A 17,205-nucleotide genomic window follows, 5' to 3' on the forward strand; every position below is an offset into this window, starting at 1 on the left:
GTATTATTTTTTCTTGAATACTGTTGGGAAGAAAATATCCTTCAAAAAAAAAAGCTATATTTTGATTTGCATTTTTAATACAAAAGACAAATCTTGACTTCTATCTTTCCATCCTTGCACCTCTCTCTCTCTGTGTCTATACAGGGTATCCCGTTGATGATGGTAGAAATTTTCATGTAAATAGCACTCCTCGTTTTCATGGAATGGCCATTTTATCTTTTACCGATACAGAGCTATCGCGTTTTTCGTGAATAGTGCCAAAAAGCTTGACCTGCTCAACCAACTGACAATTTTTCACTTCCCCAATAATTCAATCTTAATCAAACGTCACTGTCACTTTGAAGATACAACTGTTCAAGCTTTAAAGAAATTTCAAAATCGATTTTCAATTTAAATTTCAATTTACAAAACTTGCAAAGTTGACAAAAGTTGTCTCAATTATGTTAGCTTTCGAATGACATGTAAAAATCATGTAAATGAGGTTAGTTATCGGAAATTTACAAATATTACTCATTAAATGGAAGAAAACATGGTCCCATAAGCCCCCATCATTTTTACATGTCATTCGAAAGCTTAGCAACATGAGGTTGGTTGCATTTCGAATTTCGAAAAGTATATTTTCGAAGTTAAAGTGGTTTATATGAAATTTCATGTAGTTTCTGAAAGTGGTCCCTAATCGGAGATTAAAAATATTGGGGTGGGGGGCGGAAAATTGCGATTTTGCTGGGCAAGTTAGGCTTTTTTTTGACATTATTCACGAAAAACACTATAATGCCGTAATGATGAAAGAATAGCCATTGCAGGGAACAATTTTTTTCAAACGAGTGATGCCATCTATCATTAGAATTTCTGCTATCGTCAACCTATGGAATTTCACATGCCAGTGTCCCCTTTTCCGATTATTTTCTATGCCTAAAACGCGAAAATATGGATTTTTAAAACCAACTTCAATAACTTAACCTTAGCCTGTTCTATATCTTTAATCTTTTATTTACTTCTGAAATATCTTGATATTATATTCCTTTACCTTTCATACATCATCGTGAATTACTTCTTCTCCTTTTTTTGAGACACGCAATTGACCACATGCCATTAAACAAGTTGGAACATCGGAAGCTGGACGCTTCAGATATAAAGATTTTGTGTTCATCTTGTGTGAGAAAAACCTCATTCATGTTTTCCCATTCGCGTATGCCTCCAATTCAAAATCTTCCTTGATATACATATATATTTCCAACCTCCAACTCGTCCGATCATATGAGTTCACCTTATATGATGATGACGTCATACACGTCTTAGAGTGCGATAAATTCACGTGAAACACACAACTTTGACCTTCTACAACTTTTTTTTTGACTGGATAAGTTCTGGGGACGAGACCCGTTACGCGGTTTAGAACAAACATTATGAGCCCTCCCCTCCCATATGTTTGACCCAGTATCAAAAATATTATCAGTTTCGAAAAGTGCCCCCCTTAGTTAGTTTAATTTACTGGGGGGAGTCGCAGCTACTATTCCCGTAAATTGCCTATTCAATGGCTTCCCGTCTACAGTGTTCGCAGGCTTTAGCGAATCTGAAAACATTCTCCAGAGGCAGAGACAGTGTGCAGATTCTTCATTGAAGAAAACCTTGCCAAGGTGTCTTCGTCTGAGATCTGAGGATGCCGGGCAGTTGCATAGAAAGTGAAGGGCCGTCTCCTCCTCCTCCTCACATTGGCTGCACATTGCCGAAACCACTACCCCAATCTTTTCCATATTGTAGTTTAAGGACCAGTGTCCCGTCAAAAGCCCTACCAGGGTTTTCATGTCCCACTTCTTAAGGGACAACAAAAATGCCGCTCTAGTGGCCCTAGGCTCTTTCACAAGGATTTTCGCCTGCCGGCAAGAGTCCAAATTTCTCCACTCGGCTGCGTGAATCCTTGCAATTTCACCCTTCAGAGTAGACTTGACAGTAGCTTGTCGGATTCCAAGAGCTGGTTCTGGCCCCACCATTTTGGATCCAAACCCTCGGCGAGCCAGTTTGTCAGTCTCCTCATTACCGGCGATGTTAGAGGGTTTCGTTCAGTCGGCCAAGTTTCAGCAGCACCTGATGACAACTCCACACCAACTGGCTTGATATGTCGTTGCCATTTAGTGGTGATAATGCCGCCCGACTGTCCGAACAGATTCGAATGGTGCGACCCCTCCATTCTTGTCGCAGACATTCTTCTGCTGCCAGTGAAATGGCATATATCTCCGCCTGGAATTTGGTCGTCAGTTTTCCGAGGGGTCGGGCCAGTTCTATAATCGGATTCTCCAAGAACACCCCTGCACCCGATCCATCCTCCATGACTGACTCGTCGGTGAAGATTATTAGGTCTGTAATCTGAAGAGACTCATGGCCACTTGTCGACCATTCTTCTCTTTCGATGATTATGACAGTGTATCTGCGTCTTTTCAAAGACAAATCTGGAAACCATATGATCGGTCGGCATCAGGGCTACCGGATGTTTTTCAAGGAATTTCCAGATAGACGCATGACTGTTTGATTGGCTGCCTTTCCACGCCCCAATGGTATCGAACCTATAAGCGTCGTTGACTGCTTTCCGTTTCACCTCCAAGTGAATGGGGGGTAAATTTAGGATAGCTTCAAGTGCCGCAGCCGGCGTAGTACTTATTGCTCCAGTAATACTTAGGCAACCAAGTCTCTGAATCTGCCTTAGCAGCTTCCTGCTTTTAGCAAAGTTCAGTCTTGGCCACCAGACGATGCATGCATACATCAAAATGTTGGTGCCAGTTGGATTTCCGCCCCTGCTAAGGTGGGTAGCGTATAGCTGCCCCACCTGACGTTCCAAGTGAACATAACTAGTCCAGTCTTCCTAGCGTTCACCGTGAGCCCATTGCGGAAGCACCAGCTATGGATTTTATGCAGAGTTGCATTCAAGCTGTCACACACTATGTTCGCAAACTTGCCGGTAATTATTACGGCTAGGTCGTCCGCAAATGCTTGCGCGAAGACTTTTTTGTCCTCTAGAAGCCACAGCAGGGTATCCATTACCAAGAGCCATAACAGTGGAGAGAGAACCCTTCCCTGTGGGCAGCCCCTGAGACATCCTGCTTCAATAGACTTCTGGCCGACCGATATGTGGATTTTTCTCCACTCTAGCATGTGAAGGATCCAACTGATTAGCAACGGTTCGATTCCACGCTGTCTTGCCGCGAATGAGTCATAATTGAAGGCACCTTCGATGTCCATGAATGCGCTTAGGGCGGATTCTTTTTCGGACGTCGCCTTTTCAATTTTTGTCGTAAGATCAGGGAGTGCTGCCTCCGTGGATTTGCCTTTCTGGTAGGCGTGTTGCCTATGGTGAAGTGACCACTTAGGAATGTGTGCATCCATGATGAACCAATCTACTAGTCTTTCTAGTCCTTTTAGCAGAAAGGACGTTAGGCTGATCGGTCGAAAGCTTCTTGCGTCTGTGTAGGTGGGTTTTCCTGGTTTGGGAATGAACAACACCTTCACATCCCAACATTTAATTGGAATATAAACGTGTGCTAGGCATGCACGATATATATTCCGAATGTGTAGACCCAGAGCATCCATTCCTTCTATTACCAGCGCAGGGATGATGCCATCCGGACCTGCAGATCTGCCCATTTCACTCGCTCCAGTGATACTACTTTGCATGCCAGATTCCAGTCTCTCGGTTGAGGGCTTTATGCACCTGTTGGCCCTGAGATTAGATTTTAGATGCTGCCTGGGAAGTGAACTTCATCGCTTTCTGTGTACTTCCCATTCTGTAAACGTAAATAACCCAGTTTTTGTGGCTACGTTCTTTGACCAGAATCCGCTTCAGCTTTGAGGTTGCTTCAAGAGAGTTGTGTGTATGGTGGGGGAGAAGCTACAGCTTCTGAGCACTCAGGCCGTGTTGGCCCATTGTACTTAAGAAAGTTGGTCTCTTCCCAAAAGCGTCTCCAAGATGATCGTTTGGCCGATCTTATGGTCCTCTTTAGACCCAAGATTGGTCTGAACATCGAAGGCGATGGTAAACGATCAAATGGCCGGCCAGCGGCAGAGGGGCATGGTATCTCATTGTGCACCTTTCGTAGCCACAGAGAGGGCCTTTAATCCAAGGAAGAAGCAATTGGTTTGCCAAAGAAATTTTGAAAATTGACTTGAATCTGCTTAAGACCTCATTAATAAGACAGAAGATTCTACAGTCCCGATGGACCGCAATTGGTGTGGAGAAGAGTGGGCACTATCTTAGAAGATCACAATATTGAGCCACACACTCATAGAGTGGGGTTCCATGGCGTCCAAAGGAGCTACTGTGACATAATAAGGCAGCGGATACCAGCTAGTTCATGATAATGATCCAAAACGCACAGTCATGGCTAGTGAGGAATGGGGTTCCCTATAATGTCAAAAGGACTCTTCCTCATCCTCCTCAGGAGCCAGATTGAAACTGGATAGATGCTTGGGGGCACACGGGGAAATGGAGCTACGCAAAAGAGAGGTAAGGAACCAAAAGGAGTTAAACGATCACATAAAGGATATCTGAAGGTCTATTCCTGCAGGAATTACCGAAAAACATCTAGGGTCAATGAAAAGAAGACCTCTCGCAATTTTAAAAGCAGACGGAGGTATGACGGTTGCTGTAAATTGGGGGGGGGGGGGGGGGATGGGTTTGGCAAAAACATCACAGCAGCCTTAGAGAGTCGCTTTGGAAGATTATACGCCTGATAGGCATCTCTCCTGATGTTTGTGAGGATACCGATAACTTCGTGCTCCATTTCTCTTCTTGATTTGATTTGTCAATATCCTGTGAGTGCTTGTCAACTACTGACGTCTTCCAATTACCTGCCTTTTGAAGGGTTGTTTCAAACTTAACTTCAGTTATTTCAGGCATGGTTATTTCGGGGAGAGCCTGGCATGAACGCATGAACGCTGCTTCCAAATTGCAACGGCTGGGTTCGCTCCAAACACTTCTCCAGAAGACTTCTGTCTGATCCAGATCGAGGCTACTTTCCCGACCTGAGTTTGTCAGATTTTTGTAATATCTCTCTGTTTCTGGAAGAACAAGGTGTTGTCTGTGCTTCACTGAAAGTTCTCTTGATGCCTACAGATATGACTGCAGTATACCGCTAGTTTCTGCTTCAACACCTCGATATTGTACCTGTACCTAGATAAAATATGCTGTTCAACCGATTTAGCTAGAAATTGGCAATCGTATCAACTCCTGTTGCCTTCCAATTACCTGGCTTTTCAAAGGCTCCTTTGACTTCGACTTCAGTTATATCAGGCTTGGTCATTTCGGGGAGGGCTTCGCATGAACACATAAAGTGAAGGAGACATCTGCCTCTAAATTGTAAAGGCTAGGTTGGCTTCAACCCTTTCTTCAGAAGGCTGCTCCCCGAGCCAGATCAAGGTTGACCTTGTCGAAAAAGTTCTTCTGGGATCTTTAAAAAATACTTTTTGATTTTGGAAGAACAAGGTGTTCTCTGTCCTTCGCTACAATGTAACGTCGGTGGGTCATGTCATTATGGTCGCATACCATCGAAGCTGAAGGCCAAAAAGGATGCGCAAAAGGCTCCCGAGGCTGTAAGAAACAGCTTTTACTTGATACGGTGGCTGTAAAGCAGGCTTTCCACCAAAACCCTCGTGCGAATTTGACGCTCAACCAGTCTTTCCAGACATTTCCGCAAAAATGACGTTACGTTGATTTGAAGGTCTTCGGATTTGAATAGTCATCTTTCCCAGGCTTTGGTATGAAGACTACCTTTCTGCCAAGAGGAAGGCACGCAGCCCGGAGGAAGACGTCCTAGTTGCTCTAAGTGTTGTATACCCTCCTTTAGAATCGCTGGGTAGATGCCATTCATGCTAGGTGCTTTAAAGTGTTCACATGATAGTGTAGCAGTTCCCGCCTATTTATTGCAGTGTCCCAATTCCCCTCCGTGCTGAAGGGTTTGCGGAAACCGCCAATTCTCTAGTTCCCACTTATGCGACTAGTTCTCCTGGGAGGTGTACATCCAAGAGAGTCTGTAAAGACTCAACTCTGAAGTTCGTGAAAGTACCATCCGGTTTTCCAACAGAGTCCAACTTGGCTGACTCGTCCTTATTAAGGACTCTGCACAGCCTAGAAGTCTCCATTTCACTTTCCAGTTCCTCACAGTATGCTCTAAAGGAGTCTCGTTTCGAACGTTTTTCGAGCCTCTTATATTCACGCTGTGACTTCCGGAAATTTAGCCAGTCTTCTTCTTTGCTGCTTTTACTAGCACGATTTAGAAGTCGTTTGGTAGGATTTCCTGAGTCTCTGTAGTTTTCGGTTCCACTATGGAACCGTTTTACTACGTTGACCTCCGAAAATATAACAAGCCTCTTCAAAGTACTCTAAAAGTTCTCAATTGATCTTCCATCGTCAAAGGAGTCCTTAGTCGCCTAGGGACATCAGCTTTGTCGCCAAGAAGTTCATTGAACTTTGTAGAATCCACCTTCCTAGGATTTCGTCTTTATATTACAGGCTGTTCGCCTGCAGTAGTCAGACTAAATTCTAAGCAATGGTGATCTGAGTGTGAGCACTCGTCAGTTTCTAATCAACTTCAACAACTTTTAAGTGCAGATTGTTAGGTCAATTACTTCACTTCTTCTTGGCCCCACCAATGTAGGGGCACACCCTATGTTCGCGGTCATCTAGCTGAAGTGATGAAATCAAACAGCGTCTCACCTCTAGGATTGTATTTGCTACTGGCCCAACAAATATGCTGAGCGTTCGCATCACAACCTATTAAAAGTTTAAGGCCACTTGATTCTGCATACACTACCAGATCTCTTAGTTCTTGCATCGGTGGAGGGCACAAAGAATCCTAGGTTCTAGGTCCTTAGGCAGAGGCAACTATGACGGTTTTCCTCTTACCATGAACCTGGTGTTGTAAGTTGACCGCAACAAGGTCCTGGAAACAGAATTGTCTCAGCATGATTGTCTCTAACAATGCTGACATCAGAAGGCAGGTCCTCGGTCTCGACGATCTTTCATCGAAGAAGATCCTGGTCCCTTTGACTGATCCAATACCACAGATTCTTTTGAAACGAACCCATGGCCCTTGAACCAGAAATATATAAGTACAGTCCTGCAACTTTGCCAGCCTTGCGGTCAGTAGATAGGAAGAGTATTATGTTTGTAGTCATAAGTGCAGTCTAATATGAAAACCGCAGCTAACTGAAAAGTCTGCTGCATTCAGTGTGGATCTCACCGGGGTTACCAGCTTGTTCTCACTTTCTGCGGAAAGTTCCGCTTTCTTACTTCCGATTTCTCTGGATATCGCCACGCTTGGTGGTGTAGCAACGATCATGTCCTTATTCCCAAGAAACTTCGCCTTCTTTCGCAATGCGTTCCGTTTTTTGGCAACTAGGAGCTCTCCGATTTTCACGGAGTCCGGGCTGGGCATGGGTTTGTTTTCACATACCGACGTTAGAAGACTTGCGTCCATATTACCAGTTTCCGTTTCTTTCGTTTTTCCGGGTACAGGCATAGGAGAAGGTTCTGACAGGCAAGCCTGTAGTCCCTTCTTTTTGCGGTTAAAGTTTCCCTCTTCCGAGTCTTAATCTCCCGTATTTTAGAAGAGTTAGGCAACAGTGTCACCGACGGGCCGACCGTAGTCAGGTTTCCAGTTCTTCTCATTAAGGGGGCTGCTGGTATATCCTTTTTGGCTGACCGCGTCGTAGACACCGGGTGTAGGTTTTCCACTGAAGTGGAGAGCCTGTTTTCCACAGATTACTCCGTGGGGGAACATCCTTTGTTTCCATCTTCATGTGCTTTTGGACGCCCTTAATATAGTAGTAAACTACCATAAGCTCCCCCACCACGGCAAGGTGGTGTTCGAGGGGGAGCTACAGAGGTATAGTAATACCTGTAAGTGGGGGGACCTGGTGTTTACTTAATCTCTTCGAAAGATAGTACCGCTTGGTATATTGTTTTTTTTTATGGATGGAGGTGGAAATCTTAGAAAGACGCTGCTGCGCCAGGTCGCGTATAGCAGGATCGACCTCACCACTCCCGCGATGAGTTGCCTGCGACTATACCTCGGCACTCCCACGTTAGGCATCATCCTTGCAAGGGATGAGCTGGCGTTTGCGGCCTTCTCTCGCGCATAATCCAAGTGTCATCGATCATCACTCCCAGGTATTTGACAACCGATTTTGAGACGATCTCACGATTACCAACCTGGATGGTAACCGTGTTGTTCTTGCTACGGTTGGTATGAGGACCGCCTCCATCTTTTCGTCTGCCAGGTCCACCTTGGCCATTCGTAACCATGACTTGATGGTATGAATGGCTTCATTTGCATAAAGCTCCACGTCCTCGGGATGCTTTGCAATTGCAACTACCGCCAGGTCGTCCGCAAAACCAATTAGCGTTGTCTCCTCCGGCACGCGAAGGCCAAGCACTCCGTCGTACATTATGTTCCACAGCAGCGGTCCCAATACAGAACTTTGAGGCACACCTGCTGTCACAATGTACTCCTTCGGCCCGTCGTCCGTCTCGTACCGGAGAAGTCTGTCCGAAAAGTAACTCTCGATGAGCCGAGGCAAGTAGCTAGGAACACCCAGTTTGTCCAAAGCGCCTTTAATCCAGCCCCAGTTGGCTGAATTAAAAGCATTTTTGACGTCTAACGTCACCAGAGCACAGCATTTGCCCATTGCCCTTGCATTTCCAGCCAATTCCACGACCTTTGCTACTGCATCGACCGTAGAACGGGCTCGCCGAACCCCATATTGCCGCTCTGAAAGACCACCCGCAAGCTCGATGAACGGGAGCAGCCTGTTGTATATCACCCTCTCCAACATTTTCCCCATGGTGTCTAAGGGACAAATAGGGCGATATGAAGAGGGCACGCCGGGTGGTTTTCAGGGCTTCGGTAGCAACACCAGCTTCTGCTTCTTCCACTGGGCGAATGTGCTTGCGAACCACCTTGGTCTGGCCTTGACCGCCACCTTAAGAGCCCTCTTCGGAATTCCGTCCAATCCCGGAGCCTTGCTGTCCTCAATACGTCTGCAGATTTCCCAAAGTTCCTCTTCGGTAACATCAGGGATCGAGAAGACGTCCTGCTGAGCTGCCAGTTGGGGTTCTCTTTCGTCCTGCTCCTGCTGCGGGAAAAGAGTTGTAATTATTTACAACAAGAGCCGTGGGTATGCTGTCAATCTCCAATATCATAACAAAAGATACTTTTATTTGACTCAGTTAAAACGAAGCTGTATTCATTATTTTCAATAATTTTCACGTGTCTATAGTTCTTTTGAGTGATTTAGTTAAAAATTATATGAAAATTAGCTAGCAACGCTTGATAAATTAATAAAAAACAGTTTAGACAAGCAGCAGAACTAATTAAAGTAGAAATTCAACTAAATATTTAGACGTTAATTATAGAATTTAATTTTGTCTTCATTCATATCCATAGGAATTTGTAGCTTCTTAGTTCTCTAGTTTTTACAGTCTTTTTACAAGCAGGGCCTACAATTTTCGACTTTTTCATCACCCTTTTCATTTTCTTCCAATCTTTTTTCTTTCTTGTGCTAAATTATCAAATATATATCAAAGAAATTGACTAACTGTAAATGAACACCTCAGTTCTATGAAGGGTACTCTAATCTAACTTGTTTCAAGCTTTTTTTTTCTAAAAAAAATTTAAAATGGCGAATATACGAAGCTTTTTTCCAAATCGTTTTTTCTTTCTTACACTAAATACTAAAAAACAAGTTGGGAAGTCGAAAGCTGGACACTTCAGGTATGAAAGATTTTGTATATTTCTTTTATAAAAACATTTGGATGGACATTTGTCCCATTAGAACCCAGCACGTAAAATATGCATCAACTTTCGCGTGATAGTGACAGTTCAAAGTCTTGAATTTACAGAAAAGTGACACCTTTGATCTATTACAATTTTTGTACGATTTCCACCTAATTTTGATCAAGCTTTGATCTCGCCTTGCGGTAATGGAGACGAAGATGTTACGTTGGACTAGTGGCGTCACACGTTTAGATCACATCCGAAATGAGGATATATCCGCGATCGTTATGGGGTTGCTCCGATCGCGGAAAAGTTGCGAGAGACGCGTCTTCGATGGTATGGTCACGCAATTCGTGCTAACGAGAATTAACTTGCCAAAATTGGTCTGAACATCGAAGTCGATGGTAAACGACCAAAAGGCAAACCTAAACAACGGTGGCTTGATACGCTGGGTGGGGATTTGAAAGCCTCGAATTTGCCCCAGATCCCAGATCAGACATTCGATAGAGCCAAATGGCGAAACCGATCAGAACGATCCGACCCGCTTGTGGACGGGACAAAGTCTGAAGAAAAAGAAGAACTTCTAAAAGTTGGTAATATACTATCATGTCCGGATGGTTAGAGCACTGGACCGTTGTAGCGGGAGATCGCGGTTCAAATCTCACTGATAGCAAAGGGATTTGTTATCATGGCTCGATGTCGAATACCACTCGACTCACCTGTGAATGAGAACCTGTGTCAAGACAGCGTAATAATCTCGGTGAGCGCAATGCTGACCGCATTGCCTACTACAGTGTACGGGTGTTAAACTCAAAATGAGGAGTCGGTGGACCATAAAGACTGAGAGCAAGTTGCTGTCCATTTGGTCCAGTCCGGTATCAAATGGATGCGGACTTAGGACTCCCCAACCATAGCGTCTTCGTCCCTCTAATATTTTTTGGTAATATACTATTAGTGAGTTTATTTGAGCAGATATCGGAATTGAACCCGAGGCCTAGATTTCATATAAGCGCACCATCCTGATTTTTTAGTCGATTTTTGGACTATGTTATGATCATCGTCGTCAACGGCGCAACCATCGATATCTGGTCTAGGCCGGCCTTAATAAGTAACTCCAGACATCCTGGTTGCACCTAGGTCCACCAATTCGATATCCCTAAAAGCTGGCTGGCGTCCTCTCATAGATTTCTTCGTTATGTAGGCAAGTCGTCTATCCTCATGTAGGGGGCTAAAAATTCTTCGGGGTTTTTCCCGCGAAGGGGTGCAGGGATGTAGCGACCATACACTTTTGTAGGAACTTCCCAGTGGACTGTTACATCAGCATCATCCTTTCTCAGCTCTACAAGTCTCAGGCTGGATTCAAGAAGGCGTTTCAGCTCGACGCCGGTATCATGAGATGGCTGAAGTTTGAATGGCCTGGATGTGGGAAAGGGGCATCCGTCAGAACATTGTCTTCATTTGACGAGAATAATTTTAGTCGCAAATTGACTAATACATTCCAGTTGGTGTTCTTGTCGAAAAGATGATCTTGGAGCTTTGTTTTGATAAGTAAAAGTGAGCGACTTTTAATTCGTCCTGATCACACACACGACCTTCGATCAGATCACGGAAGTCCTTGAGATAGCTTGAAACTCTCTGTGGTAAGCTGAGTAGTTTTTCTGAGCGTCACTAGATTTTTTAGAAAAGAGACCCAAAAGTTCTCAGTTTCCGTCATGAATCTGTTTGAAGCCGGCTTCCATTGAGTGGTCCAAGGCATCAGTGCGGAAGCAAGCTGGATGTCTCAGGAGTGTTGTATTGGGGAATTGTTCCTTGAAAACTTTGAACGCCATAATTGTTTCGGTGTCCAGAGAACTGGTCGTTCTTCCGCGGATATGCAAGCATGGAAGGGAGCTTATCTCTCGGTGGCATTAGCCAAATGAGACCTACAAAAGGGTTGAAGTTCTTTGTCGTAAGCTGAGTAATTTTTCTAACCGCTGGATCTCTTAGAGAAGAAACCCAGAAGTTCCATCATGAGGGAGCTCTACATTGTCCATCATGAGGGAGCTCTACATTGTCCAGTGGATGATTCTGGAGCGCTGTGTTCGCAAATTGCTCTTTGGAAGTCTGGAACGCTTTCATTGCTTCCGGTGTCCAGGGAACTGGTCGTTGGTCTCTTTTTTCAGCTCTTCAGATATGCAAACGTGGAGTGATGCTCGTCTCTGGGCGTGGTTAGGCAAACATATGGTTGCACTTCACTCTTTTGTTCGCGGTTACCCGAAATGCATTTCAGCCCGTCACATGAGTTCCCGAGACGCTGGCACTCCTTCTCTATTGTTCTGCTCTAGGTGCCTTTAGGGCGACCTACTCGTTGGCCATCTTGGGTCGAACAATTCATCCACGTCCTCCGGACAAGACAGCATGAAGAACGTCACCGAGAACAAGACGGACTCCGCTTTGGAAGTCAAAATCCTCCAGGATTTTGTCTTGGTGTAGCGTCTCATATTTTGTGCCATCATATGTCCCTCTGATAATAGCCATTAGTTTCTGCGGAATGCCCCCCTGCGTAGAGCACCCCAGATACATTCCCTGTTAACCTTATCGAAAGCTTCCTCGAAAAGGATGAGGAGCAGGTGCAGCAAGGATCTAAATTTTGCGCTTTCCAAAATGATCCCTGGGGTGTTGATGTGGTCAATGCAGGCGGATGCGAAGCGGAAACCAGCCTGCTATCTGTCGATCAAGCTTTTGGAAATGTTCTTTGATGCATCCCAGGATATTCCACTCTCTGGGAAAGGTCTCGGATCCCCAAGATTTCTGAACGAGTGGGAGCGGTAGATCGCTGACATCCTTCAAAGGACCATCGAAAAGTTTGCGACCACATGCAAGCTCTTTCGTGATGTGGTATACCTTCCTGAAATCATTGCGGTTTGCATCTTCCCTGACCAGCGCAGTAGCAAATTCTCTCTTGTCACTCCTCGGGATTTCACTCGATATCGGAGTTCAAAGGCATCACACCCGCAAACGCTTGAAACGGTCAATAGAATCTTCAACCCCTTCCGTTCACCGATCTGCTTCCACGATTCCGCAGTCATCCAGATCTTATGACGCCCCTTTGGAACGTAACCGACAACCTGTGTAGCACCCGACAAATGGCATTTTTTATCATGGCCTAATACTCATCGATATTCTCAGGCGCGTTACGTAGTAGATCTGCCGTTCGATCAGCAAAATAACTGTCTCACTGTCGAGCGACAGCTGGGTCATAGAAGCGGTCGATGTTGAACTTAGGGGGTCATAGATCCCCAACCCTGTGAGAAGTGGCGAACGCAACACGCAAACGAACGTAAGGCAGGTGTAAGCGCCTCCCTTTTGACGCACATTCAGAAGACAGCTTCTAAATCTACTGCTGATCGCGAAATGGTTGATCTGATTTCTCGTACGGCGTCGGTCAGTTGAAACCCGACTGACCTTTGAACAATGTGCCACCAATGACGAGGCGGTGGAAGCTGCAGAAATACATGAACCTCCCACCATTACCACTACGGTTGCCATCCCCATCACATGCCCGACGAAGTTATTGTCAGATCCCTCCTTGACATTCATGATCACAATGTTACTTTAAGGAAGCTTCCCCAGAACCTCGTTTAATTGCTCGTAAAAAGCATCCTTTTCCACTATAGGTCTCTGCTGGTGTGTAGCATTGAACAATTTTGGTGCCTCTTACCCTGGACCGGAATCTTGCAGTTAAAAATCTGTCAGAAACCGGCTCTCAGTTCAAGAGAGCGCGTCTTACCCATAGCCTTCAGAAGCGACCTGACGTCGGATTCGCTTCTGTTACCACTCGGCTTTCCAGAGTACAAAAGCAGATTGCCTCAAAAGGGGGAGGAGTATTCTTCAGAGCTCCACTATTTTACTTCGCTTAGACCCACAATGACCAGTTTATATCGCTGGGACTCCCGCTCAAGTTGGAGAAAGCGAGCATTCCGAGGACCCTCGCTACCCGGAGGAGCGTTGAGAAGCGTGTGAACATTCTAGAAATCAATCAGAATCCGTTTTCGATAGCCAAAGGTCGTGAGGTCAATCCCTATCCGAGGCGTTGTTGACGTTTCGGTAGCAACAAATTTTAATTCCTTTTAGTCGCCTCTTCCGACAAGCAGGGAAGGCTTTGAGTGTAGTTACTAGTCATCCCTTCCCCAATAGGTTTTATTCCTTCTGGAGTGACATGGTGCCCCAATTATTGAAGTCAGAAGCCAGATTAGGCAGTGCGGCTAGCCATGGAGCCGTGGGAGATTGTAGCGGTCGGAGGGCGTGTCTGAGTTTAGATCTCAGTAGTTGCCTCAAGGTCTTAATTCTCCGTTACTCTTGAGGGCTAAGTGTGATATGTTAGACCAAGGGCTGCTCGACGGTTGGCAATGTAGTGCTGCCTGGGCTATCTTCAACTTGTGAGGCTATGTGGGCTATTTTAGAGGCCTGTATTTTGAAGATGTGGTGGTATACCTCACGTTCTTGAAATTTTGAAAGTTGTGATGGGCGTATAAGAAAATGGTGCGATCGATAAACAAGAGTGTAGGCACCCTGCTGGACACGACGTTCCCGGGAACGGAAATCCCTGTTACTTTAACTGTGGCCTTCCAATCCTACAGATCTATGAGGATTTGAAAGTCCGAAATGAAGTCTACTCCGCAAAATTGGTGCGACTATGTCTCCAACCTGAGTCGATTATCAAGAGCATCTCTCCAAAGATGTCAATACGTTTGCCATTATGGGTGAACACCACCAGGGCTGCTATTACAGAGTCGACTTAAAATAGGAGTCGCGTAGTTGAGCCCTTGAGGTTCAAGCGTTTGTTTGCTGCGTCACCGCCGATCGCTTAACCTGGGATGCAGTTTACTCCAGTTTCTACTAAGGGACTCGCTTCAGTTGAAGGGCACTTTGCACTTCTTGGCAGAGGGGTAGGGTAGAAGAATAGAAATGGCCGCGATGGCTGGACCGCCCTCTGCTTTACCTCCCAGATTTTGTGCACACAAAGTTGGCTTCGAGCTTGTCGAGTCGGCTTACTATTGGCGAAGATCTGTTTCCGAGGGTTTACCCGGGGGATTCTCTCGATAGAAGAGCTTACTGATCGTAAGAAAAGTGATTTCGACCATCTTGTTGGCTTTGGCGGTCAGCTGCTTATCACTCTCGAGAGGGTGGCCGTGGAAAAGTCGTGGTATACTTCCGCGATGGAGATAATGTTTCAAGTATGGGCTTTTCAGCGTTCTGCATTTATCCTTCTCTGACGGGCTGAGGATAAGGACTACTCAGAGAGACAGAAGTGTGTCGTCGAAATTGCAGGCGACGTGGTGAAACTCTGTGGAGTCCGATGTCTTGGCTACCATGGACCCCTTCCTACACATGCTTTTAATCACAGTTTTGTATAAAACAAAACCTTTTTAAAAATCGGTTTAATGAGTGGCTGCCTCCCACACTCTTTTTTCTCGGAAACTATTACAACTATTGCCACCAAATTTAGTGAAAAGGTGGAAACTGTGAACGCTCCCCCCCAGTGAATTAAGGGAGGGGGGTGTAATTTTTTTCACCAAATATAGTCGTGTACGGCATCAAATGAAAGGTCTCGGTTAGTACTTTCCGAAACCGGTCTTAGTTCTGACATTTGTTGCAAAGGTGGGGAGTGCTGGGGATTGAAAGTGATAGTTTCTTTCACGGATGCATTCTCAGAAATCTGAAAAAATCAAGAGCCTGCTAGTATATGGTGCCTAGGGTCCGAGATACCCTCCATATCGATATCTGTTCATTATTACTGTTCACTATTACTATAATTTTTAGTACTAATTACTATAATTTCTAGTAATTGACTGCGAAACACCCCCTTAAGTTCATCCTAGAATCATAGCGATGAAAGCTATAACTAGCGCATAATCCTACCAAGTTTGGTGGAAATCACACCATTATTAACAAAGTTATAATAGATCAAATTTTTCGCTTCTGTTCAAGACTTTGAATGCATATCTTGCGTGTTAGGTACTCATGGGACAAGGGTCCACTGAAATGTTTTTCATACCTGAAGCGTCCAGCTTTCGGTTTCCCGACTTATTTATCTATTTTTTTATTTTATTTAAAAAAAAAAAAATTATAGTAATTTTTATATTACATTGTACTATTTGATATATCAATATTTCCATATTTTCCGGTGTTTTCACTTTTATACCAACAACAATGGAAACTGTGGTACCAACAATCTATTATCTAGATCCAGATAACCATCCAGGTGATCTACAACGTAAACTGGAATTACTAAATGGCATTATGACAAACGGTCGACAACAGAGGCATGCACAATACCTTGGCAACTGTGAGTAAATTATGCAATAATTGAATTGTTTGAAAACTATCATCATCATCATCATCAACGGCGCAACAACCGGTATCCGGTCTAGGCCTGCCTTAATAAGGAACTCCAGGCATCCCGGTTTTGCGCCGAGGTCCACCAATTCGATATCCCTAAAAGCTGTCTGACGTCCTGACCTACGCCATCGCTCCATCTTAGGCAGGGTCTGCCTCGTTTTCTTTTTCTACCATAGATATTACCCTTATAGACTTTCCGGGTGGGATTAAGGGACCCGCCCACCGTAACCTATTGGGCCGGATTTTATCCACAACCGGACGGTCATGGTATCGCTCATAGATTTCGTCATTGTGTAGGCTACGGAATCGTCCATCCTCATGTAGGGGGCCAAAAATTGCCACTAAAACCACCCCCTGACTCCTGTCCTCTTCCCTGCGGAACCACCACAAAGTATTTCGGCTCTAACCTCTCCCTTCGCCCATCGATTGTATTCGCAACCGCGCCTTTCTTGTCTCCTCTGCTCTCTTCATCTGCACTGAATCCGCCCTACCATGTCATTCACTGCATTCCAGCTCTCCTGTCATGCAAGCATTTTTCCAATTATATTTTTCGGTGCTAGTGTTCCTCCCAATGTCTCCTCTAGACTCTTCCTTTCCCCAGCGAATCTAGGACAATGGAAGAAAACATGCTCCGGATCCTCCGGAATACCGCCGCAGTTTGGTGGGCTGTCCAGTTTAAACCATAGAGGTATTTACGGTAACAGCCATCTCCCGTGAGAAACTGCGTGAGATCATAGTTTATCTCACCATGCGTTCTCTGCGTCCACGCCTTCGTGCTGGGAATCAATCTTCTGGGTCCATCGACCCTTTTTCGCGTCCCCACCGTTGCTACCACCTGCTTAATGATTCCTCCCTTTCGGCGTTTTTCATTTGCCGATCAGAGGAAGAATCGGGTGCATCATAGATACGTGCCATCTGGATAGGCCGCTTCGTCGCTTCTATTACCACAGCACACTCTTGGGGCGATCTTTCTATACATCATGCTCATCTTTTGAGCATTGCATGCGGTATGCAAAGCAGGTGACCAAATTGGCGCTGCGTAAAGCAGTATAGAACTCAC

The 17,205-nt window shown here is 45.1% G+C and overlaps 1 protein-coding gene across 16 annotated transcripts in view; it reads left to right on the forward strand.

Annotated features, from left to right (window-relative positions):
* The window catches only part of LOC119660950 (protein unc-13 homolog B), a 241,664-nt gene that overhangs the window by 53,827 nt on the left and 170,632 nt on the right, over positions 1–17,205 (forward strand). For all 16 annotated transcript variants that reach the window (XM_038069982.1, XM_038069979.1, XM_038069973.1 and 13 more), the window contains one exon: positions 15,991–16,092. In XM_038069982.1, the coding sequence (XP_037925910.1) occupies positions 15,991–16,092 (102 nt within the window). The remainder of the gene's footprint in view (positions 1–15,990; positions 16,093–17,205) is intronic.

This window comes from Hermetia illucens, chromosome 7 (assembly GCF_905115235.1).
Source record: "Hermetia illucens chromosome 7, iHerIll2.2.curated.20191125, whole genome shotgun sequence".
NCBI lineage: Eukaryota > Metazoa > Arthropoda > Insecta > Diptera > Stratiomyidae > Hermetia > Hermetia illucens.